The sequence below is a fragment of the Puma concolor genome, chromosome F2 (assembly GCF_028749965.1).
Source record: "Puma concolor isolate L17-30 chromosome F2, mPumCon1.1.hap2, whole genome shotgun sequence".
NCBI classification, from domain to species: Eukaryota; Metazoa; Chordata; class Mammalia; order Carnivora; family Felidae; genus Puma; species Puma concolor.
In genome coordinates, this window is record NC_141684.1 from 65343073 (window position 1) to 65361407 (window position 18335).

General features: G+C 39.0%; 1 protein-coding gene across 4 annotated transcripts in view; it reads right to left on the reverse strand.

Annotated features, from left to right (window-relative positions):
• The window catches only part of PREX2 (phosphatidylinositol-3,4,5-trisphosphate dependent Rac exchange factor 2), a 299299-nt gene that overhangs the window by 15529 nt on the left and 265435 nt on the right, over nucleotides 1-18335 (reverse strand). For all 4 annotated transcript variants that reach the window (XR_015247064.1, XM_086696066.1, XM_086696065.1 and 1 more), the window contains one exon: nucleotides 1988-2090. Coding sequence is in view for 3 of the 4 variants with exons in the window: in XM_086696066.1 (XP_086552192.1) it covers nucleotides 1988-2090 (103 nt within the window). In the remaining variant the exon portion in view is untranslated. The remainder of the gene's footprint in view (nucleotides 1-1987; nucleotides 2091-18335) is intronic.

Sequence of the window (18335 nt, forward strand, 5' to 3'; positions counted from 1 at the left end):
AATAATACATATAATAATATATGTAAATATAGCATGTATATTGTATCTCAAAAAGGTTTGCACTGGTTAAGTAAGTCACCAAGGCTTACATAATACGGTTTTTACTTTCCCCCCTGTAGTTTATAGATGTCCGTTCTCACGTGTAAGAACTTAAACGTTTTTGATTACTGAAGTCCATATAGTAAGAATGTATATCTGGTGAATTCACCATTACTCCTGTACTAGATTATTCTAAAACAGGTAAATAACCAGTCTCCTGGTCTTGCCGTAAACCATAATTTCGAGATGGCCCCTCCAAGTCTTCATTCAAACTTCTTCTAACAGTAACAGAGTGAAACAGAATGCTTAGTGCCTTTCTGTACTTTTGGCATCCCAAACCCAACCCTGAAATGAATAATCACAAGTTTACTCTGGTCTACGTTTTAAAACCAAATTTGTATTATATCCACCCAAAAAATCCTTCCAAAATCTGCTGGCATTTGCATCTGTAGTTGTCCTTTTCTAGCTGAACCATACTACGTCCTGTGCTTCTTGTGGATTTCACCTTTACTTAGCAAATCCCTGTTAGACCTTGTCAGATCTTGGTTTTCAGTCTCCAGCTCCAGGGTTCCCATCTCGAAGCTCCAATGTATATCCATTCATTGTACTTTATTCCTGAATTACAGACCCCAAACCGGTGCTGGTATCACTTATGACTGCTTCCATGGATTTTTTTTTTTTTTTTTTTACATTCTGTAGTATATCTTGGGAGCAAACCCACAGAGATTAGTACGTTTGCGTAAGAGTTATACACTAAGTCTTTAGTAAACAAATAAGTTTTAACTACAAAAGCATATCTTAAAAACTAAATCACCTACTATCATTGGGCAGTTCAAACCAAGTCAGCAAGAATAAATATTTGTTAAATCAATTTTCTGTGGTTACCCTGAGAAACTGTGGCAGAATAAAACATAAAATTGATATTTTCCAACTCTTGTCTTTCTAATAAGTTGTGTCTTTTCTATTATATAAGGCACATTTTCCTAATAATAAATTGGAGGTTAATGCATTTTTGTTACCTTTTAAAAGAATTTTAAGCGTTAGAAACCAAACTATCACATTAAAATACCATTGGGTACTGTATCAAAAGCTCATTCTCTTTATGAGAGTTTATTCCCACCTATAAATACTTCAGTGACCTAATGACATCCCAAAGACTACTCTTCATCCTCTGAAGGAAAATTTTGAGATATGTGCTTTTATCTTCAGAATAATGCACCAAATTCTTAGCATGGCTTGGACTTCACTTTGAGAGCTCCAAGAGCAAGAAGGGCCTTCAATTCTTTCCTCTTCTTCCTTGCCCCCACGCTCTTCCTCAATTCTATTTCCAGAGCCTTACTAAATCACCTGCGATGCCCAGAAAATGCCATGTAGCCTTTGCCCTTGCTCCTTACATAAGCCTCAAATCCACTCCTGCCCATTACACTTGGCCAACCCCTTTCCTCCTTCTGGTTATCTCTTACACATCCTTTTTTCCAGGTTGGCTTAGTTTCTTGGAGGGTCCTCATATAGATGTCTGTATTGCCTTCGTCCCTGGGAGTGTTTCTTGTTTACACTTACTCTCTGAGCCTGAAAAAGTGTCCCCCACATCCAGGCACTAATCAGACACCTGATAAATGCTGACTAATCCTCATTAAACCTGATAAATCCTGATTAAAAGGAACCTTCAAATCCAGGTGCTGTAGGGGCACCTTGGTGGCTCTGTCGGTTGGGCCTCCGGCTTCAGCTCAGGTCATGATCTCACAGTTTGTGAGTTCAAGCCCCGAGTTGGGCTCGGTGCTGACAGCTTGGAGCCTGAAGCCTGCTTCGGATTCTGTGTCTCACTCTCTCTTTGCTCCTCCTCCTCTCTTTCTCTTTCTCTCTCTCAAAAATAAATACACATGGAAAATGTAAAAAAAAAAAAAAAAACAAGTCCTGTAAAACAATCCCTAAACTGTGTGTGACTTACCTGCTTCCGCATCACATCTGTAGCCTGCATGATGTAGCGAGGAGGCAGTCCATGGCTTCTGGCCAGAATGATGGCCTGCTCCAGTGTCACGCTCAGGGTGCACCTGTGTGCAAAGGCAAAAGCCAGTCAAATGCCACCAGTTCCCATTAAGGACTTCAAAACGCTTTGGGTTACTAATGAAGAGCAACAGAATATGCTAGCCCAAAATCTGCCTCCTCAGAGAGTTACTCATTTTTCCTTGGGTATCTTCCATGTATACATAAGGTACACATGTTAATAAACTGTTTGTTTTTCTCTCATTAATATTTTATTATAGGGGTCTCAGCTAAGAACTCAGAAGGACAGAAGGAAAATTATTTTTCTTCCCCTAGACTAATGTCAAAATCAAAACTGCCAGCCAAAATGGAAACAACTGGACAATGAACCATTGATTTTTCTACATAGAACACCTACTTAAAAATAGATTATAGGGGTGCCTGGGTGGCTCTGTCGGTTGAGCATCTAACTTCGGATCGGGTCATGATCTCATGGTTCGTGAGTTTGAGTCCCACATCAGACTCTCTGCTGTCAGGGCAGAGCCCGCTTGGGATCTTCTGTCTCCCTCTCTTTCTGGCCCTCCCCTACTCGTGAGAATGCGCTCTCTCTCTCTCTCTCTCTCTCTCAAAATTAAACATTAAAAACAAGTAAATAAATAAATAAATGAAAATTAATAAAATAAAAATAAAAATAGATTAGAGAGCTACATGACTGGAGTCCTAAGTATTTAAATTTAACAAACTCATAATGAACTGCGTTTATGAGTTTATATACCTAAAGTTAAAAAATTATAATAAAATCTAATTATCAGACATTATTCCTTACTGATATTCCATGTAACTTAAAAGAAATGACTTCCTAATATTTTTCATTCATGTCTGCATATGATAGTTAATAGATTTATACCAATTTATGCCAAAAGGCTTAGAAAAGTAAACAGTGAAATTAATATCCACTAAGGTCAGAGTTGATTTTTTTTTAAAGTATGTTTCTTGGACCCAATATAAGAGATTGTAAAATTTTCAAAAGGAACTTATAATTAGTTAGTCAGGAATGTGATGCCCAGAGCAACCAGGAGAAAATTCAGAATCCAGCCCCTGATTTCAGTAATTGCTGTGCCTTTCTCCTTGTCCTTTGTCCTTTGCCTTCCCTTTTAAGGAATTCCTTTTATGTCCTTTCACGTTTTTCTCTTTGGCAGCTCTGAGAACCTACGCATATTTGTTAACATTTTCAGGTGCTGGTCTCTGAATTTTCGTAAAATTCATGAGCAGATTTTCTTTTACTGCACTTTTCAATTCATGGATATTTGGATGGTCTTTTTTCCATTTCTGCATTTACATTCCTGTATTTTGTTGGTGTTTTTTTTTTTTTGACACGTGTATTTTTCTAGATCTGTTCAGTGTTTCCTTACAAATGAAAGGTCTACTATGCAATTGCTTCTCTGTGAGGAATATCTAGCTCACTTATCTTTGGTTAAGAGACTGAACTATAGAAATCCAATACATCTGCTAGATTTTGATACTGATGAATTAATAAAAAGAGTAAGGGGCTTAAAACATTATTGTTGACATTTTAGAAAGAACCTGATGAGTTACTGCCTTATTATACACGATTGGATTCTAAGGAGAAACATGTTAAGTTTCATTGGCTGTTAAATGACCTCTTTACACAGCATTAATAACATATTCAGATGGGCTAAAGTTTTACAATTAGCTTTTGGTAGTATGTTCACAAACATTTAGTGTATGAGTCTGATAATAATATGTAGTTGCAGTTTTATATGCTGTCACATGCTGTAGAACAGCATACGCCCATGAAAGCCAAGAAGTTTAGTTGACAGTTCACGCTTAAAAAAAAAAAATCAATTTTTTACAAAGCATTTAATTGTCAGCTTATTTGACAGGCCATAACCTTTTCCACCTCCTTAAGGTCTCCTCTACTCCAATGTTAAGTCCTTATTGATTCCAACATTTTAATCAATAACACTCATTATACTAGCTGAATGACACTAAAAGAAATCTTTATCTTCTTCTAATCAAACTTAAATATGTCTGTTCTTTTAGATAAAACATGACTTGCCTTCCTCTATTTATAACAAACACTTACTGGTTGTGAATGATTTTTAACAAGCAGCCTATAATTTTTATCCATTTTCTTAATCTTTTTAAACCGATTTATTTCTCCCTAGTTCAAGTTGTAGTAAACAGTACTACAGCAGCAAATTATCTGCTAGAGACTTTAAAAATCTCCCGGTCAACCAATGTGGTCCAGTAATATGCTCTCGGAGAGGGTACCTTCAGGTGTCACCTTTTTAGAATCAATCACACACACATCATCTAACAGAAAAATCTACCTTAAAATGGATACATATATTTTCTTTCACTAGCATATCAAAACCAGATGGCTTTGTCTATCTAATCTGTCTTTTCATACTAACCACTGTGTATGTTCCAATTAGGTCCCGAGATTAATTTGAAATTTTAAAAAAGTGAAACACTTAAAAAGATACAACCAGGTCCCTGTGGGAAGTATTGCCTGTGTTTGACTCACAGTTGATTTGTCCAGTGGGAGTCTACTTTTTCTATCATGGCATCACAGGATTCCATTCTCCTGAATTAAGCATGTGGAAGAAAGCTCAGCAGTAAGCCCACAACTTTGTTGTTAATATACCAAAATTTGCGTCCTAGCTTTTTCTCTTCTCTCAGCTATCAGTATCTGAATGTCAAGTGGAAAAATTCAGCATTTGCGTGAAGACTTCTGCTTCTAGCATTCTTGGGAAGATTCTAGATCCAGAAATGGCACATGGTTTTGCAACGGTACATAAAGGTCAGGTTTGACAAGAGATCATTTGGTTTTATAGGTACTTTGTTGATTACCAGAGACAGCTTTGCTAACCCTGGACAAGAGAATGAAGACAGCATACCAAAGGCTGGGAAACCTAAGCAAATTCGTTCAGGACAAGAGTTCTTATCTGACCCACCAGTTTCCTTTCTAGCACTATAACTGTTTTCATATTAGACAGTTAAATTAAAACTTAAATCTATAGTTCTACTCCATCCTGGAAATCATGGGCCTTCAGTTTTCAGGTCTTTCTAGTTGTAGTATCATTTTTAAATTTTAGACAACTCTTCCCTGGGAGTCACAAAAATAAAAAAAAATAAAGATCACAGAGTAGAATTTGTCCTTGATAAAAAGGCAAATATAACATAGACACTGAGGAAAGTTGTTCCATAATTTTAGTAGGAAGACATTCCAATAATAGCTCTGCTTAGGGCATACTCCTGAGAAAATGTACTTGACAGGGCTATAAAATTATGCAGAAATTGTGAATTTCCCCACAGAAAGAAAAGGGAAAGGGTCAATATATCCGTGCTTGTAATGAATAAATCTTCTTGACATATTTTGTATTAAGAATAGATCCTACATCACATCAGAGATATAGTAGAGTTTTAATATGATAAATGTAACCTGTAGTTAATGGGTCCAATTTAATTTGAAAGGCACTCTGATTTAACAATGTTATGGGGAGAGTCACAAAGGAGTAACTTTTGTTCATTCATTCACTCAACAAATATTTTTTGAGTGTCTACTTTGTACCCACAAGTACCATTAGGTGCTGGAGGAAGCTGATTTACTAACAAGCTAAAAAAGGTTGAAAGTCAGGGTCCCTTACTTATATGGATCCCTAGCAAATTGTTCACATAGTCACATGCTTTTATAAGTTTGCAAAAGCAAAAGGTTGGTTGGTTGGTTATTTATTTATTTATTTATTTAATTTATTTATTTTGAGGGAGAGAGAGCATGGGTACACACAAGCCAGGGAGGCAGAGAGAGACAGAGAGAGGGAGAGAGAGAGAGAATCTGAAGAAGGCTCTGCACTGTGAGCAGAGCCAAGAGTGGGGCTTGATCCCATGAACTGTAAGATCATGACCTGAGCTGAAATGAAGAGTTGGATGCTCAACCGACGGAGCCACCCAGATGCCCTGTCTGAAGCAAAATGTTTTAATTGCAAATAGTTATGACTGCTGACCTAATCATGTCTGTCCCAACTTCCCTTGGGAAGTAGACTTAGGACACACTTAGGCTAGGCTGACTGGAACCTATGTATATGACTTGCAGTCACTTCAGTTTTAGTTAGGCTACTGTAGTCTTCTCGTGTAGAAATGGATCCCAGAGTATTTGTACTGTCCATTGTGCAACTCACTTACCTACTGTTGAAAAGGAGGGGCAGGGCTCAAGGTTGTAATGCAACATTCATACCCTGAGGCACCCGGTGTTGTGTGTGGTGTTGGAAAAACCAGGCTAGAAATGTACAGAGCCAGAAGCTAGTCTGTGGAATATTCTTCCAAATGTTATGGTTCATATGCTAAAGAACCTTATAAGGGTTTTCATATTCAACAACAATTTAAAAATGTGTAAGAGATTTAGCAATAATGTTGAAATTAAAAGGTTTTTCTAATCAATATATTTTTAAAAACTTGTTCAGCTATGCTAGAGATAGAACAAAATTATTTTCCTATTCTCTCTGTAGATTATATTACAAAATTATTATAATTTGAAGAGGCAGTCAAAGAGAATGTTACCAAAAACTGTGGAGGGAAGAATTATAGAGGTGGGTCAGGCAATAAAGTAAAAAAAAGGCAGTCTTTTGTTTTTCAGATTTTATAATGCTTGTGGTATTTGCCAGCATTTTAAATCTTGTAAATTTTTTTGCATTCCAAATAAATAAATATTAAGTTTCACTTCTATTTCATTTTGTAATTTTTCTATTCTTTTTTCTTAAATAGGGCACTTAACTTCAGACCCTAAAATCTTTATCCACTTCAGTGTGCTGGGGATGCAACAGCAAACAGAAAAAAAGTACCATCGTTTTTGATGATTAAACTTCAAGGGGAGGAAAAAAGAAAATAAAGAAGCAAATAGAGGATATCAGGTGGTGATAAGTTATCCAGAAAAGTGAAAATTTTTAAGGGAATAGAAACTGAATAGGGTGAAACAGCAGAGAAAAGTGCTGCTATTGGGAAGACCATTTCAGGGAGAGCAAGTGCAAAGGCCCTGAGGTTAATGCATTTTCTGTCTGCTTAAGAGCAAGTGTGAAGCTTGATGTGCAGGGTCACGCAGACAGGAGGAGATGAAGTTAGAGAAGTAGTCTGGGCCCGCAAGATGCATGGCCTTGAGGATCAGAGTGTAGGAGTAAGTGAGGCCCTTATTTCCTTGGTTGATATGAAAAAAAAATCCAACATTTACATTATATGATGTAAGATAGCAATTTGTGAAGCAAATTACCAAAATAATTTACTAAGCATCTGTCCTTAATATGCTATCAATACTGTACTCAAAAGATCTTCAGTTGCTTTCCAGGCAATATTTGCAAAAGCAAACTCTTCATCCTGATGCTTAAGGATTTCTACCAATTGCTCTCCCATTTTCTGCTCCATCTTCCCAGCACTCCAGCTATTCCATCCTGCCCCTCTACCCAGAACTTCTTTCTGCTTGGTCAACATTTGGTACCACTGCACAAAGCTCTCCCCGCATAAGGAATGTTTGTCCACTTTTGGAGTGTCTTTCAAAATATCACAAAACCTTTCTGAATACAGAATAGCAGTTGACAACATGGGCGTCATAACCAGGGGTCCTGGATGTCTTTGTAGGTCTTCGGCCAGGTTACTTCAACTCTCTCAGCCTCAATTTTCTCATCTGTGAAATGATAAAAGCCGGCATAGTGGCCTCATAAACTGCCATAAGAATTACCTTAAGCGACACTTAGCCACGCCTGTGGTAATGCTATTTCCACCCCACTTCGCTACTGCACTCACACTGTAAGTCTGTCTATATGAATTCATTATGAGCAACACATCACTTGGAAAATTTGAGGAATGTGACCTTTCATAAATCCCATTTCCCAAACCCCATTATATTTTAACTACTTACAAAACCTCTTTCTACTTATTTTTATTTATTTATTTATTTATTAAAAAAAATTTTTTTAACGTTTATTTATTTTTGGGACAGAGAGAGACAGAGCATGAACGGGGGAGGGGCAGAGAGAGAGGGAGACACAGAATCGGAAACAGGCTCCGGGCTCCGAGCCATCAGCCCAGAGCCCGACGCGGGGCTCGAACTCATGGACCGCGAGATCGTGACCTGAGCCGAAGTCGGACACCCAACCGACTGAGCCACCCAGGCGCCCCTCTACTTATTTTTAAATGCTGGTCATTGAAATAACCCTGTGGTTAATTTTTAAAAATTTAGAATTTTATTAATTTTATAAAATTATGTGATATCATTATGATAAATTCATAAAGCGAATGACAAACTTCCACCATTATCTCTTTTACAAATTGGGGCTTGGTAGAAATAGACTTCACCCGACTGTAATTTGCACTTGCTCCTATGTTTCTTTGGGATTTTTATTTCATATGTTGTTCCCAACGGATTCTGGACATCAGGTATCAATTTTATGTTGTATGTCAAAATGCAGAGGGAAAGGTCAGAAAAAGCATGTGAAACAGTCTTCCAGTTGCCAGTCCATTTTCTAGATGGTAGGGGCACAACACGATCAGCGTCCAAACCTCTGCCTCAACTAAGTCTCCTGAAGAGACAAAGCTTATTTTCCTAAATGGGCTTAAATGCGATATATTGTTTTTTAACTCTTTATTTTTTTAAGCTTTTACTTATCTTGGGGGGGAGGGGCAGAGAGAGAGTGGGGGAGGGTCAGCGTGGAGCCTGACACGGGGCTCTGTCTCACAAACCGTGAGATCATGACCTGAGCCAAAATCAAGAGTCGGAGGCTTGACCTCCTGAGCCACCCAGGCGCCCCTCAACCATTTATTAAATCATACTGTATTACACTATATTTAGTTCACTTTGTAAGACTTCAAATCTTGAAACAACTTATGTTAGTCCTTTAAAAAAACCTGTTAATGCTTCTCCTTAAGATGATTCGTGACACTTCTATAATAAATTAGATAAAAGATTCTCAAAACCCAAGGATCTTCTACATATTTGGTCATTTACCATGATCCCAGACAAAATGGCCTCATAAAGGCCATCAGTTTTACTCCCAATTACCTTTTAAAACCTCCCAAGCTTGAATGCTTTATTTAATGTTGATTCAAACTGCACTGAACAAGGAAGCCAATCTCCCAAGGGTTGAAATGCATTAAATTGAACACTTGGGGACAGGCGTCACCCCTTTTGGGCCACAAGGGTTATGCAATGACTCACTGGGAAACTGAAGTGAGAAACCAGAACCACGTGAGGTTTATGGCTTTCAGCTCTGTTTTCCAACAGTGGATTTATTTGCTGACTCTTAGCTCACAGTCAGGAATCTGATCATTATGATGCTCTCTCTTGGGGGTGACCCCAACCTTCCCTATTACTAGTGGAGAAGGGTCATTCAGATTCTGACACAAATAAAATACAAGCAACACTAATGTGATGAAGAGCTCTGGATTTGCAGTCACGACAATTTGCCATAAACTACCACGATGTAGACGATGAAGTGAAAAACATTACAACGGGAAATGCAAGGGTCAGTGTGTTTTTATTTCCCCATATTTTTAAAACTGAGGCCAAACATTACTTTGAAAATTTCTATTGTACTCCTCAATAGTGTTACATACTTAATTATAACTGAAAACTACCCCCATACAAAACCCACCAGAGTCACTGGATTTAGAAATTCACATTGTGACTTCAAAAGCTACTTGAACAGTGATTTTAACTATTTTGTGCAAAAGTAATAGAATTGAGGCATTTGGATAACTATGTTATCTTTTTTTGTGCTCATGCAGTATAATTAGCAGAATAATTTCTTGTTAGAAAAACAGGATGGGGGCACCCGGGTGGCTCAGTTGGTTAAACATCGACTTCATCTCAGATCATGATCTCATGGTTTGTTAGTTTGAACCCCGCGTTGAGCTCTGTGTTGACAGCCCAGAGCCTGGAACCTGCCTCAGATTCTGTGTCTCCCTCCTTCTCTGCCCCTCCCCTGCTCATGCTCTGTCTCTCACTCTCTCTCAAAGATAAATAAACATTAAAAAAGAAAGAAAGAAAGAAAGAAAGAAAGAAAGAAAGAAAGAAAGAAAGAAAGAAAGAAAGAAGAAATAAATATTTAACAATTCTGAAATCAGTGAGTTTTGTCCCAATGTAGAATTCTACATAATAATCAGAGTCTGATTTTGTTTGTTCTTTTAGCTTGGGACTTTCAGGTGTATTGCCTCATTTTCACCCTCCTTTATAAATATGATGCTGCCTTTAGTCTTGGAGACAAGAGGGAGAAAATTCCCTTGGCGCAAATGCATCACTCAGAGTCTATCTATAAGGACATCCTAAGGAACCTATTATTTTGATAATATTCTTCACATGAGTTATAGGGCTTTCTTACGGTTATAGGAATGTCTATTTAGAGTATTACAGATTTAGATTTTAAAACGCGAAATAATTTCCCCCTTTTCTATAAATGTCTTCTTTTGTTCTCCTTTAATTAAAAGCCAGGCCCATTATCCTTGTTCAAGGGACTGTCACAAACAAGTTATTAGGACTCTAATCAGCTGTGGTTTTCCGTGATACTTCACTAAGCTGACTACCTGGGCAGCATTCGAAATTTGCAGAGAAATAATGACTATTTCAATCCCAAGAGAACAAAGGAGGTGAAATAAGCTGGAGCAGCAGCAGCCACTTCTGCTATTTGCACACCACTCTTTTATACACAGAAGCTTTTTATGACAGATGGAAGGTTCTGTGACTGCCTGATTTGATGCACTCCACGGCATCATCTGAACTTCTGTCCCGGGCAGCCTGAGGCAGATTAGTTTCAACAATCTTTGAACTAAAGATACATTTCTCCTTGTTGGAAAAAATACAAACGATTCTGCTCAGTTTCCAAGTGTTTTTAGCTCTTCTTTGTGCTTTTCTCATGTTCCCATCTTATTCAGCTGTCACAAAACTAGCAGTGGTAGGAAATAGATGAGTTAGAGGTTCTCTCATGATATCGGCCCTGATAAGAAAGCGGTTTGGAGCCAAAACATAAGAGACTTAAAAACTGAGAACAAACTGAGGGTTGATGGGGGGTGGGAGGGAGGGGAAAGTGGGTGATGGACATTGAGGAGGGCACCTGTTGGGATGAGCACTGGGTGTTGTATGGAAACCAACTTGACAATTAATTTCATATTAAAAAAAAAAAGAAAGCACTTAGAAGAAATAAGACGTAGAAATGATCTAATTCCTTAAAGTATTATTATGAAATTACATTTTAGTATCTTTAATGTTCCCATTTTCATAAAACCTTCCCAGATTGTGGGTTAATATTAAAATCACCACTTCCCTAAAATGTTTGTCTAGTTATCTGTCATTTGCCCACTGTTTCACCTCCGGACTGAGAAATGTTACAAGCCCCCAAGCCATCAAACTAAACTCATTCATTATAAGGGATGAATGGACTGTGCAGTTCCACATGTTAACATACCTAACTCTAGTACCTTTCGTGCTTATTTAATTTCCTATTTCTTACTGTGTCATAAATCTCTCCTCTTTAGGTACGCTGCTAACATCTCTTGCCTATTTTGGTGCAACCTCACTCTGACTCTCCTAGTCTTGCCTCTTCCCACTGTTTTTGCCCCAGAGCAAAGGTGATCATTTAAAAATGCAGATGAAAGTGCAAAACATCAAATGGCTTCCCACTTCTTAATGTGCAATACAAAATGTTCACAATACGGTCCCTTGTTTTCCTTCTTCATTCTTCCACTCTACTGTGTACAGTTCTCTGAAATCACTACCTCTTTTGTTTCTCATGTGCAGCTCCCTCACGTATGGGATCTCATAATGCTTGCTTAAGGTCACACATCATACCTCTTATCATGCTGTATCATACTTGTGTGAAAGGTGTAGGGTTAAAGAACACAGGCATTGCAGGTGAACTTCCTGAGTTGGATCTTGGATTTTGTTAATAACTATGTGAACTTGGGCAAGTTGCTGAAGCTCCTGAAACTCTTTTTCCTCATCTGTAAATTGAGTTCAATGATAAATGCACCTCAGTGTGTTGTTCCCAGGATTACGTGAAATAATTCACATTTAGTACTTAACACAGGGGATAGCATGTAGTATATTCTTAACAAATGTTGGCAATTTTCACTGATATTAATACTGTTACCACTACCACCATCACTAGGCTGGACCGGTGTCTGAACTGACTGTAGCCTTCCTAGACCTTACATACTTCCCAGGACTCAGTAAGCATTCCGTATACACTTACTGAAAAAACTGACCTGAATTCTTAATGTGTGCCAAAGCTCTTATATGTACACTCCTAAAAGATTCCTTTCTTTATATTCTGCATCTGTTCCATGCATTGTATGTGTTGTATGCCATCTGTGTCTTTGTTCAGGAAGTGATCACTGATAAAATATATTTGATGAAGTAATAAACGCATTATAAGGACAATAAATACTGGTAAAAATACAATCAGATTGCCTTCCTTGTGGCTTATAAATGGCATATGGCTTTTCTTTCTTCAACAATGGCTTGTACTTCCTGCTCTCTGGGTTTAATCACTGTTCACATCAGGTCTCCTGATTAAAACTCTGGTTGAGTTTTGGTAATATTTGGAAAATATATATCATAATATTTTGATTAATTATTCTTCTATTAATTCATTAACTAGCAATTATTCCCTCATCACAATTGTCCAGTTATCATTTGCCAATATTTTCTGGGTTCTGAAGAAAACATTTGAAACCCTAACAAAATCCGTTCTTTCACTGTCAACATGACGTTATATATTCTTCCTCTCTATTGCACTTTGAAAGTGATAAACCTATTCCTTGAGACATTTCCTTTAAAAAGTCAATCCTCTGACCATCTTTCTCCTATTGTCATTACTAAAGTATACTCATGCTCCATAGTATGGCTGCCTGGCTTCCAATGTGGGTCCCTTGTCAAGATCTCAGATTGTAAGCGCTGTGACCCTCTTACCTCTCTGGTTTGGGAGAGCACGGTGCGGGCCACACAACAGTGCTCCGTCCTTTCTTTTTCCCTTCAATGAATGCGTGAATAAACAAGTGTCGGCATCTGATTCTTTTCAAGTCCTAAACATCTGTGTCTATTCTAACCCATACTCTTGGTTTTTGAGGCCAGGAAAGAAAACTTCCTGTCCTTGATTTCGAGGGGATTCTGTTCTGCTGCTCTTGAGTGACTTTCTACAAGCTACCAAAGGAGGATTCTAAAAATAAGCTCTAATAGGGCCCAGTGTTTTGTGTATTCTATTTCTCACAGTTCAGAGGAGTTAACTCTTGTAGTTTTCATACCCCTCTTTCATCCTATCATGACTCATTACTGTGGTTTTTTTTCTAGTTTTGTTGACATATAATTGACATATAACATTCTGCAAGTTGAACGTGTATAACATGTTCATTTATACATTTATATGTTACAAAATGATTACCACCATAGGGTTAGCTAACACCTGCATTGCCCCACAAAATTACCATTTCTTTTTTTTTCCAAAATGTTTATTTCTTTACTTTTGAGAGAGAGAGAGCACACGTGAGCAAGTGCAGGTAGGGGAGGGGCAGAGAGAGAGAGAAACAGAGACAGAGAGAGAGGAAGAGAGAATCCTAAGCAGGCTCCACGCTGTCAGCACACAGACTGATGTGGGGCTGGAACCCATGAACTGTGAGAACCATCACCTGAGCCGAAATTAAGAGTCGGATGCTTAACCAACTGAGCCACCCAGGTGTCCCACCATTTCTTTTTTTGTGGTGAGAACATTTAAAATCTACTTCACATCTAACTATAATGTTTGAAATAGTTCTTGCAAAGTCTCTCCTATTTTAGTAGGCATGATCTAGTTATTTAAAATTTTTTTAATGTTTATTTCTTTTTGAGACAGAGAGAATGCTAGTAGGGGAGGGGCAGAAGACACAGTGTGAGCAGCGGAGGGGCAGAGAGGCAGAGACAGACTCTGAAGCAGGCTCCAGGTCCTAAGCTGTCAGCACAGAGTTGGACGCGAGACTCAAACTCATGAACCCCGAGATCATGACCTGAGGTGAAGTCGGACACTTAACCAAATGAGTCGCCCGGGCGCCCCTGATCTAGTTATTTTATTTATTTATTTATTTATTTATTTATTTATTTATTTATTTATTTTGTATTTAATATTTTTTAACATTTTTATTCATTTTTTGAGAGAGAGAGAGAGAGAGAGAGAGAGAGAGTATGAGTGGGGAGAGAGAAGGAGACACAGAATCCGAAGCAGGCTCCAGGTTCTGAGCTGTCAGCACAGAGCCAGACGCAAGGCTTGAACCCATGAACTGTGAGATCATGAGCCGAAGTCAGACGCTTAACTGACTGAGCCACCCAGGCACCCCCTCAGTGATGTATTTTAAGCAGAAGAGTAACATGAGTAGATTTCTAATCTAGAAAAGATTAATCTGAAAAATGAGACAAAACAAAGGTCCTGCCTTGGAAGCGGGTGTGGAAAATAGAGGAATGACAAGACTGGATGGAAAGACCAGGAGCTTTGCTGCAGCAATCCACATGTGGGGAGGGGGTTGGTGGGGTGGGAAAGGGGATCCAACAAAAGGCAATGCAAATAAGGATGGAACAGAATGGGCGAATTCAGGAAATAGTGCTCAATTTTTGATCTAGTTATTTTAAAACAGATACATTTCATATTTCTAATTCTGCAATGGGAAGGTGGATTCACTATCAGAAACACAGATTAAGATAGAAGAAACTCAGTGTTCACCAATGCCAGGTCTTGCGGTAGATGCTTTCACATACGTTGCTCATTGATTCCTTCTGCTATCTTTTTCAAAAAGGAATTATTATTCCCACTTCACCGATAAGTCTCTGAGAGACCGGGTGATGTAATCACGGTCACACAGTGAATAAGTAATAGGATTCAAAACCAGTTTTTTTGGATTCAAAGTCCAGGGCACTTTCCATGTTACCAAAATCACATCACGTGGATTACTGTATTTAGAAAGCTCCAGCTCCCCACATCCATAATTCAACAATCACGATCTTGGTCTCAACATTTATACTTTAAATGCATTGTGTTGGTAGAGATTAATTTAGCCAGCCCACACTACTTACTATGAATGTAGACCCCATCATACAAAAATGCATTCACGATTAAAAAGGATCTAGATTTGAAGCACGCTAAGGAAATACATCGATTGTAAAGCAATCAAGTAGCAAAAATAAATTGAAGGGAGATGGCAGTCCTTCTCTACTACAGATTCGTACTTTTCTACATAAAACGCACCGTTCTGTGTAAAGCTGTTCCTTCCCGCAGTGATCTCATTTATTCTGGCTTCTAATTACTTTTAACTACTGAGCACAGAGCACTACTGTGAAAAGTCTATTGACAACCAGGATGAAGCACCTGAATGAAGCAACTAATCGTTTAACGTGGTTTCTTTCCCCTGCTCCCTTTTATTACCTTGCACTGAGGAAGAATTGTACACCTGAGGGCTAATGCAGTATGTTAAACACTGATCAATTCCCAGTTGGCTGCTACAGTTCCACCCAGGCAGCCTCTGAAAAATTAATATGGAAAGGCCCGCTGCTAACCTATGAATCTTTCCCACTTTGGTCACCCTTAGCAAAGTGTTTGTGACAAATGAAAAGCTTGAGAAAACTGCCACAAGTCAACAGGGGTTTCCAAAACCTAACACCTATGTCCTTGTTCCCCTGAAGAGAGAAGGCGTTTTTTGAAATAAAACACTTAAATACATTTACGTCAAAAAAGGGCAAACCGATTTTTGTTTTCAATACTACAGGATTCACTCATCTTATATATGCATGTATAACACTACACATTTACACTCTCCCTTTAAGAAAATGTGAATGGCAGTCCGATAATAGCTCTAATCCAAAAGCCAGTAATCTCTCAGGCAAATTTCCAGTGTGTTTTATAGGGATACCCTCTGGATGTCTATCGATGCTTTCAAAATTACTGTGTGACTCTGGTCAAACAGAGAGGACTGATGAACTCTTCCCATGACCATACTGGGCTCCTGTGTGTCATAGTCTGAGAGCTGAAAGACAAGGGGTTTATGAGCATTTGAAAAGAAGGCAAAGAGACGGCAGGCAGAGGGGTGCATGGTGGAAAACAACCGAACAGAATGCAGAAGTGATGGGCAACAGCTAGAGCGAGATCCTGGCAGCAGAAGCACAGCCAAATTGAATACTCCACGAACTCCATATATCTTAAGGCAAAAAAGCAATCAAGTCTAAGGGGCACATTTTCAGCGCTGCACAGGGAATTAGCCATGAAAGTCCCATTAAAGATAATGGGACTTTCTATTGCAACTTTCAATACATTTTCTCAAAGTTCTCAGCATGTATCTTTAAGCCTAGGCTTAAAAATCAACTGCCAGGCAAAACAGTCCATATCCTTCATACCTTTCTAGTCAAGCCTGTTAAGGTGTGTTTTTCTTTGATGTGGTTTTTCACCGCTGAGGTTAGTGCAGAGGCAATTGTGGGGATGGGGAATGAGCGCTTAGGCACGTAAGGTTGTATTTGCTATGCTAAAAATGTGTATGAATATGAAACATCTGTGTGTAAGTTACGACCTTAATTACCATAGCCACCAGGGTTGAATCTGCTTTTCTGCATTTTAGATTTTCAGCCCAGACTCTTTCGCCAATTTATCTCATTTCTGTTTTGTTTTGGGGATTTGACTGAATAGGTCAGGTACCTTTCCCAGCTGCCCAAAGTTCTTCAATGCTACCTCCCTATTCCCATCTTCTCTACTTTGCTATCTGCCTTTTGTCCCGATTCCAGAGATTCTTTGAGGACATCAACACTTCAGGGTGTAGTGTTCAGCTTGTGATTTTCAGCTCTCTCCCCAATTCTTTGACACTGTACCGTAACTGTTTCCTCCTTGATCTGTTTACCCAGGACACTGAATAGAGCTTTGTTTCAGTATTCTTCATACCTTTCTAGTAGATCCTTCAGTGTTTTATTCTGAGGCTCCTCCTATGTCGCTCCTCTGATTCAGGGCTCACAGAGGAATGGGAGGTGGAGAACTGGGGAATATTAACACTCCAAATGTGTTCCCAAGTGATCATTTCTCATTGTTTGTGATTGGCGACTGATTACTCTTTTCTCATACCTCTGTGCTTTTTCCTGGAATACCCACTCCCTGTTCCTAATACCTGAAGTATATTCCCAGAAAATTCTTGGTAATGTTTTAAACCTAACTCAACTATATCTATGTGAAGCCTTCTCTGATGTGATTTCCTTCTCCAATCTTCCTGTACTCACGAATCACCCCACCTCTGTTTTTCCATAGCCTCTTTGCCATCTGTGTATGTATATACCCATTTACGTTATACCTGTTTTTTATTAAAAAAAAAATTTTTTTATTTTAGAGAGAAAGAGCATGTGAGCAGGGGAGGGGGCAGATGGACAGAAAGAGAGATTATCTCAAGCAGGACTCGATCTCATGACCCTGAGATCATGACCTGAGCCCAAATCAAGAGTCAGATGCTTAACCAACTGAGTCACCCAGGCGCCTCTATGTTATATCTCTTTATACACACACACACACACACACACACACACACACACACACACACACACCTTTAGTTCTTGCTAACTACAAATCTGTCAAAGAACATCCCCACATAAGACACCATGGACATCTAAAACTCAACACATAACAGTCCTTCTCCACAATCCCCTAAAAAAATATGTATATTTTCCCCATGGCAGCCCCCTCCACGCTACTTCCCAAACTGGATGGCTCCAATCATCAAGATCTCCCCCCGCCGCCCCCCCCACTCTATTTCTCACCGAACTTCTAGTTTTGCTATTTCCATTTCATACCATTCACATCTACCCTTTCCCTTCCACCCTCTGTGTTAATACCTTGATTTGGGGGTCTCCTCATCTCTTCCTGTACATTGTGAAGTCCTAGGTGTCTCTCTACCTCCATTCTCATTCTATCACAGATCATGAGAGCCATCTTAAAAAAATACATCTAATCAGATTCTTCTTTTTTTAAGTTCAGTTTTATTTATTTTGAGAGAGAGAGAGAAAGAGAGAGCAATCGGGGTAGGGGCAGAGAGAGAGGGAGACAGAATCCCAAGCAGGCTCCGCACTGCCAATGCAGATCTTGATGCAGGGCTCGAACTCACGAACCGCGAGATCATGACCTGAGCCAAAGTCAAGAGTCAGGCGCTTAACCGACTGAGCCACTCAGGCTGAAAACCCTTCACTGGCTGCGTGGGAGGAGGGAGTCCCAAACCCTTAACTTAGCAGTTAGACCTTCCATTCTCCAATGCCCATCTCTCTTCCG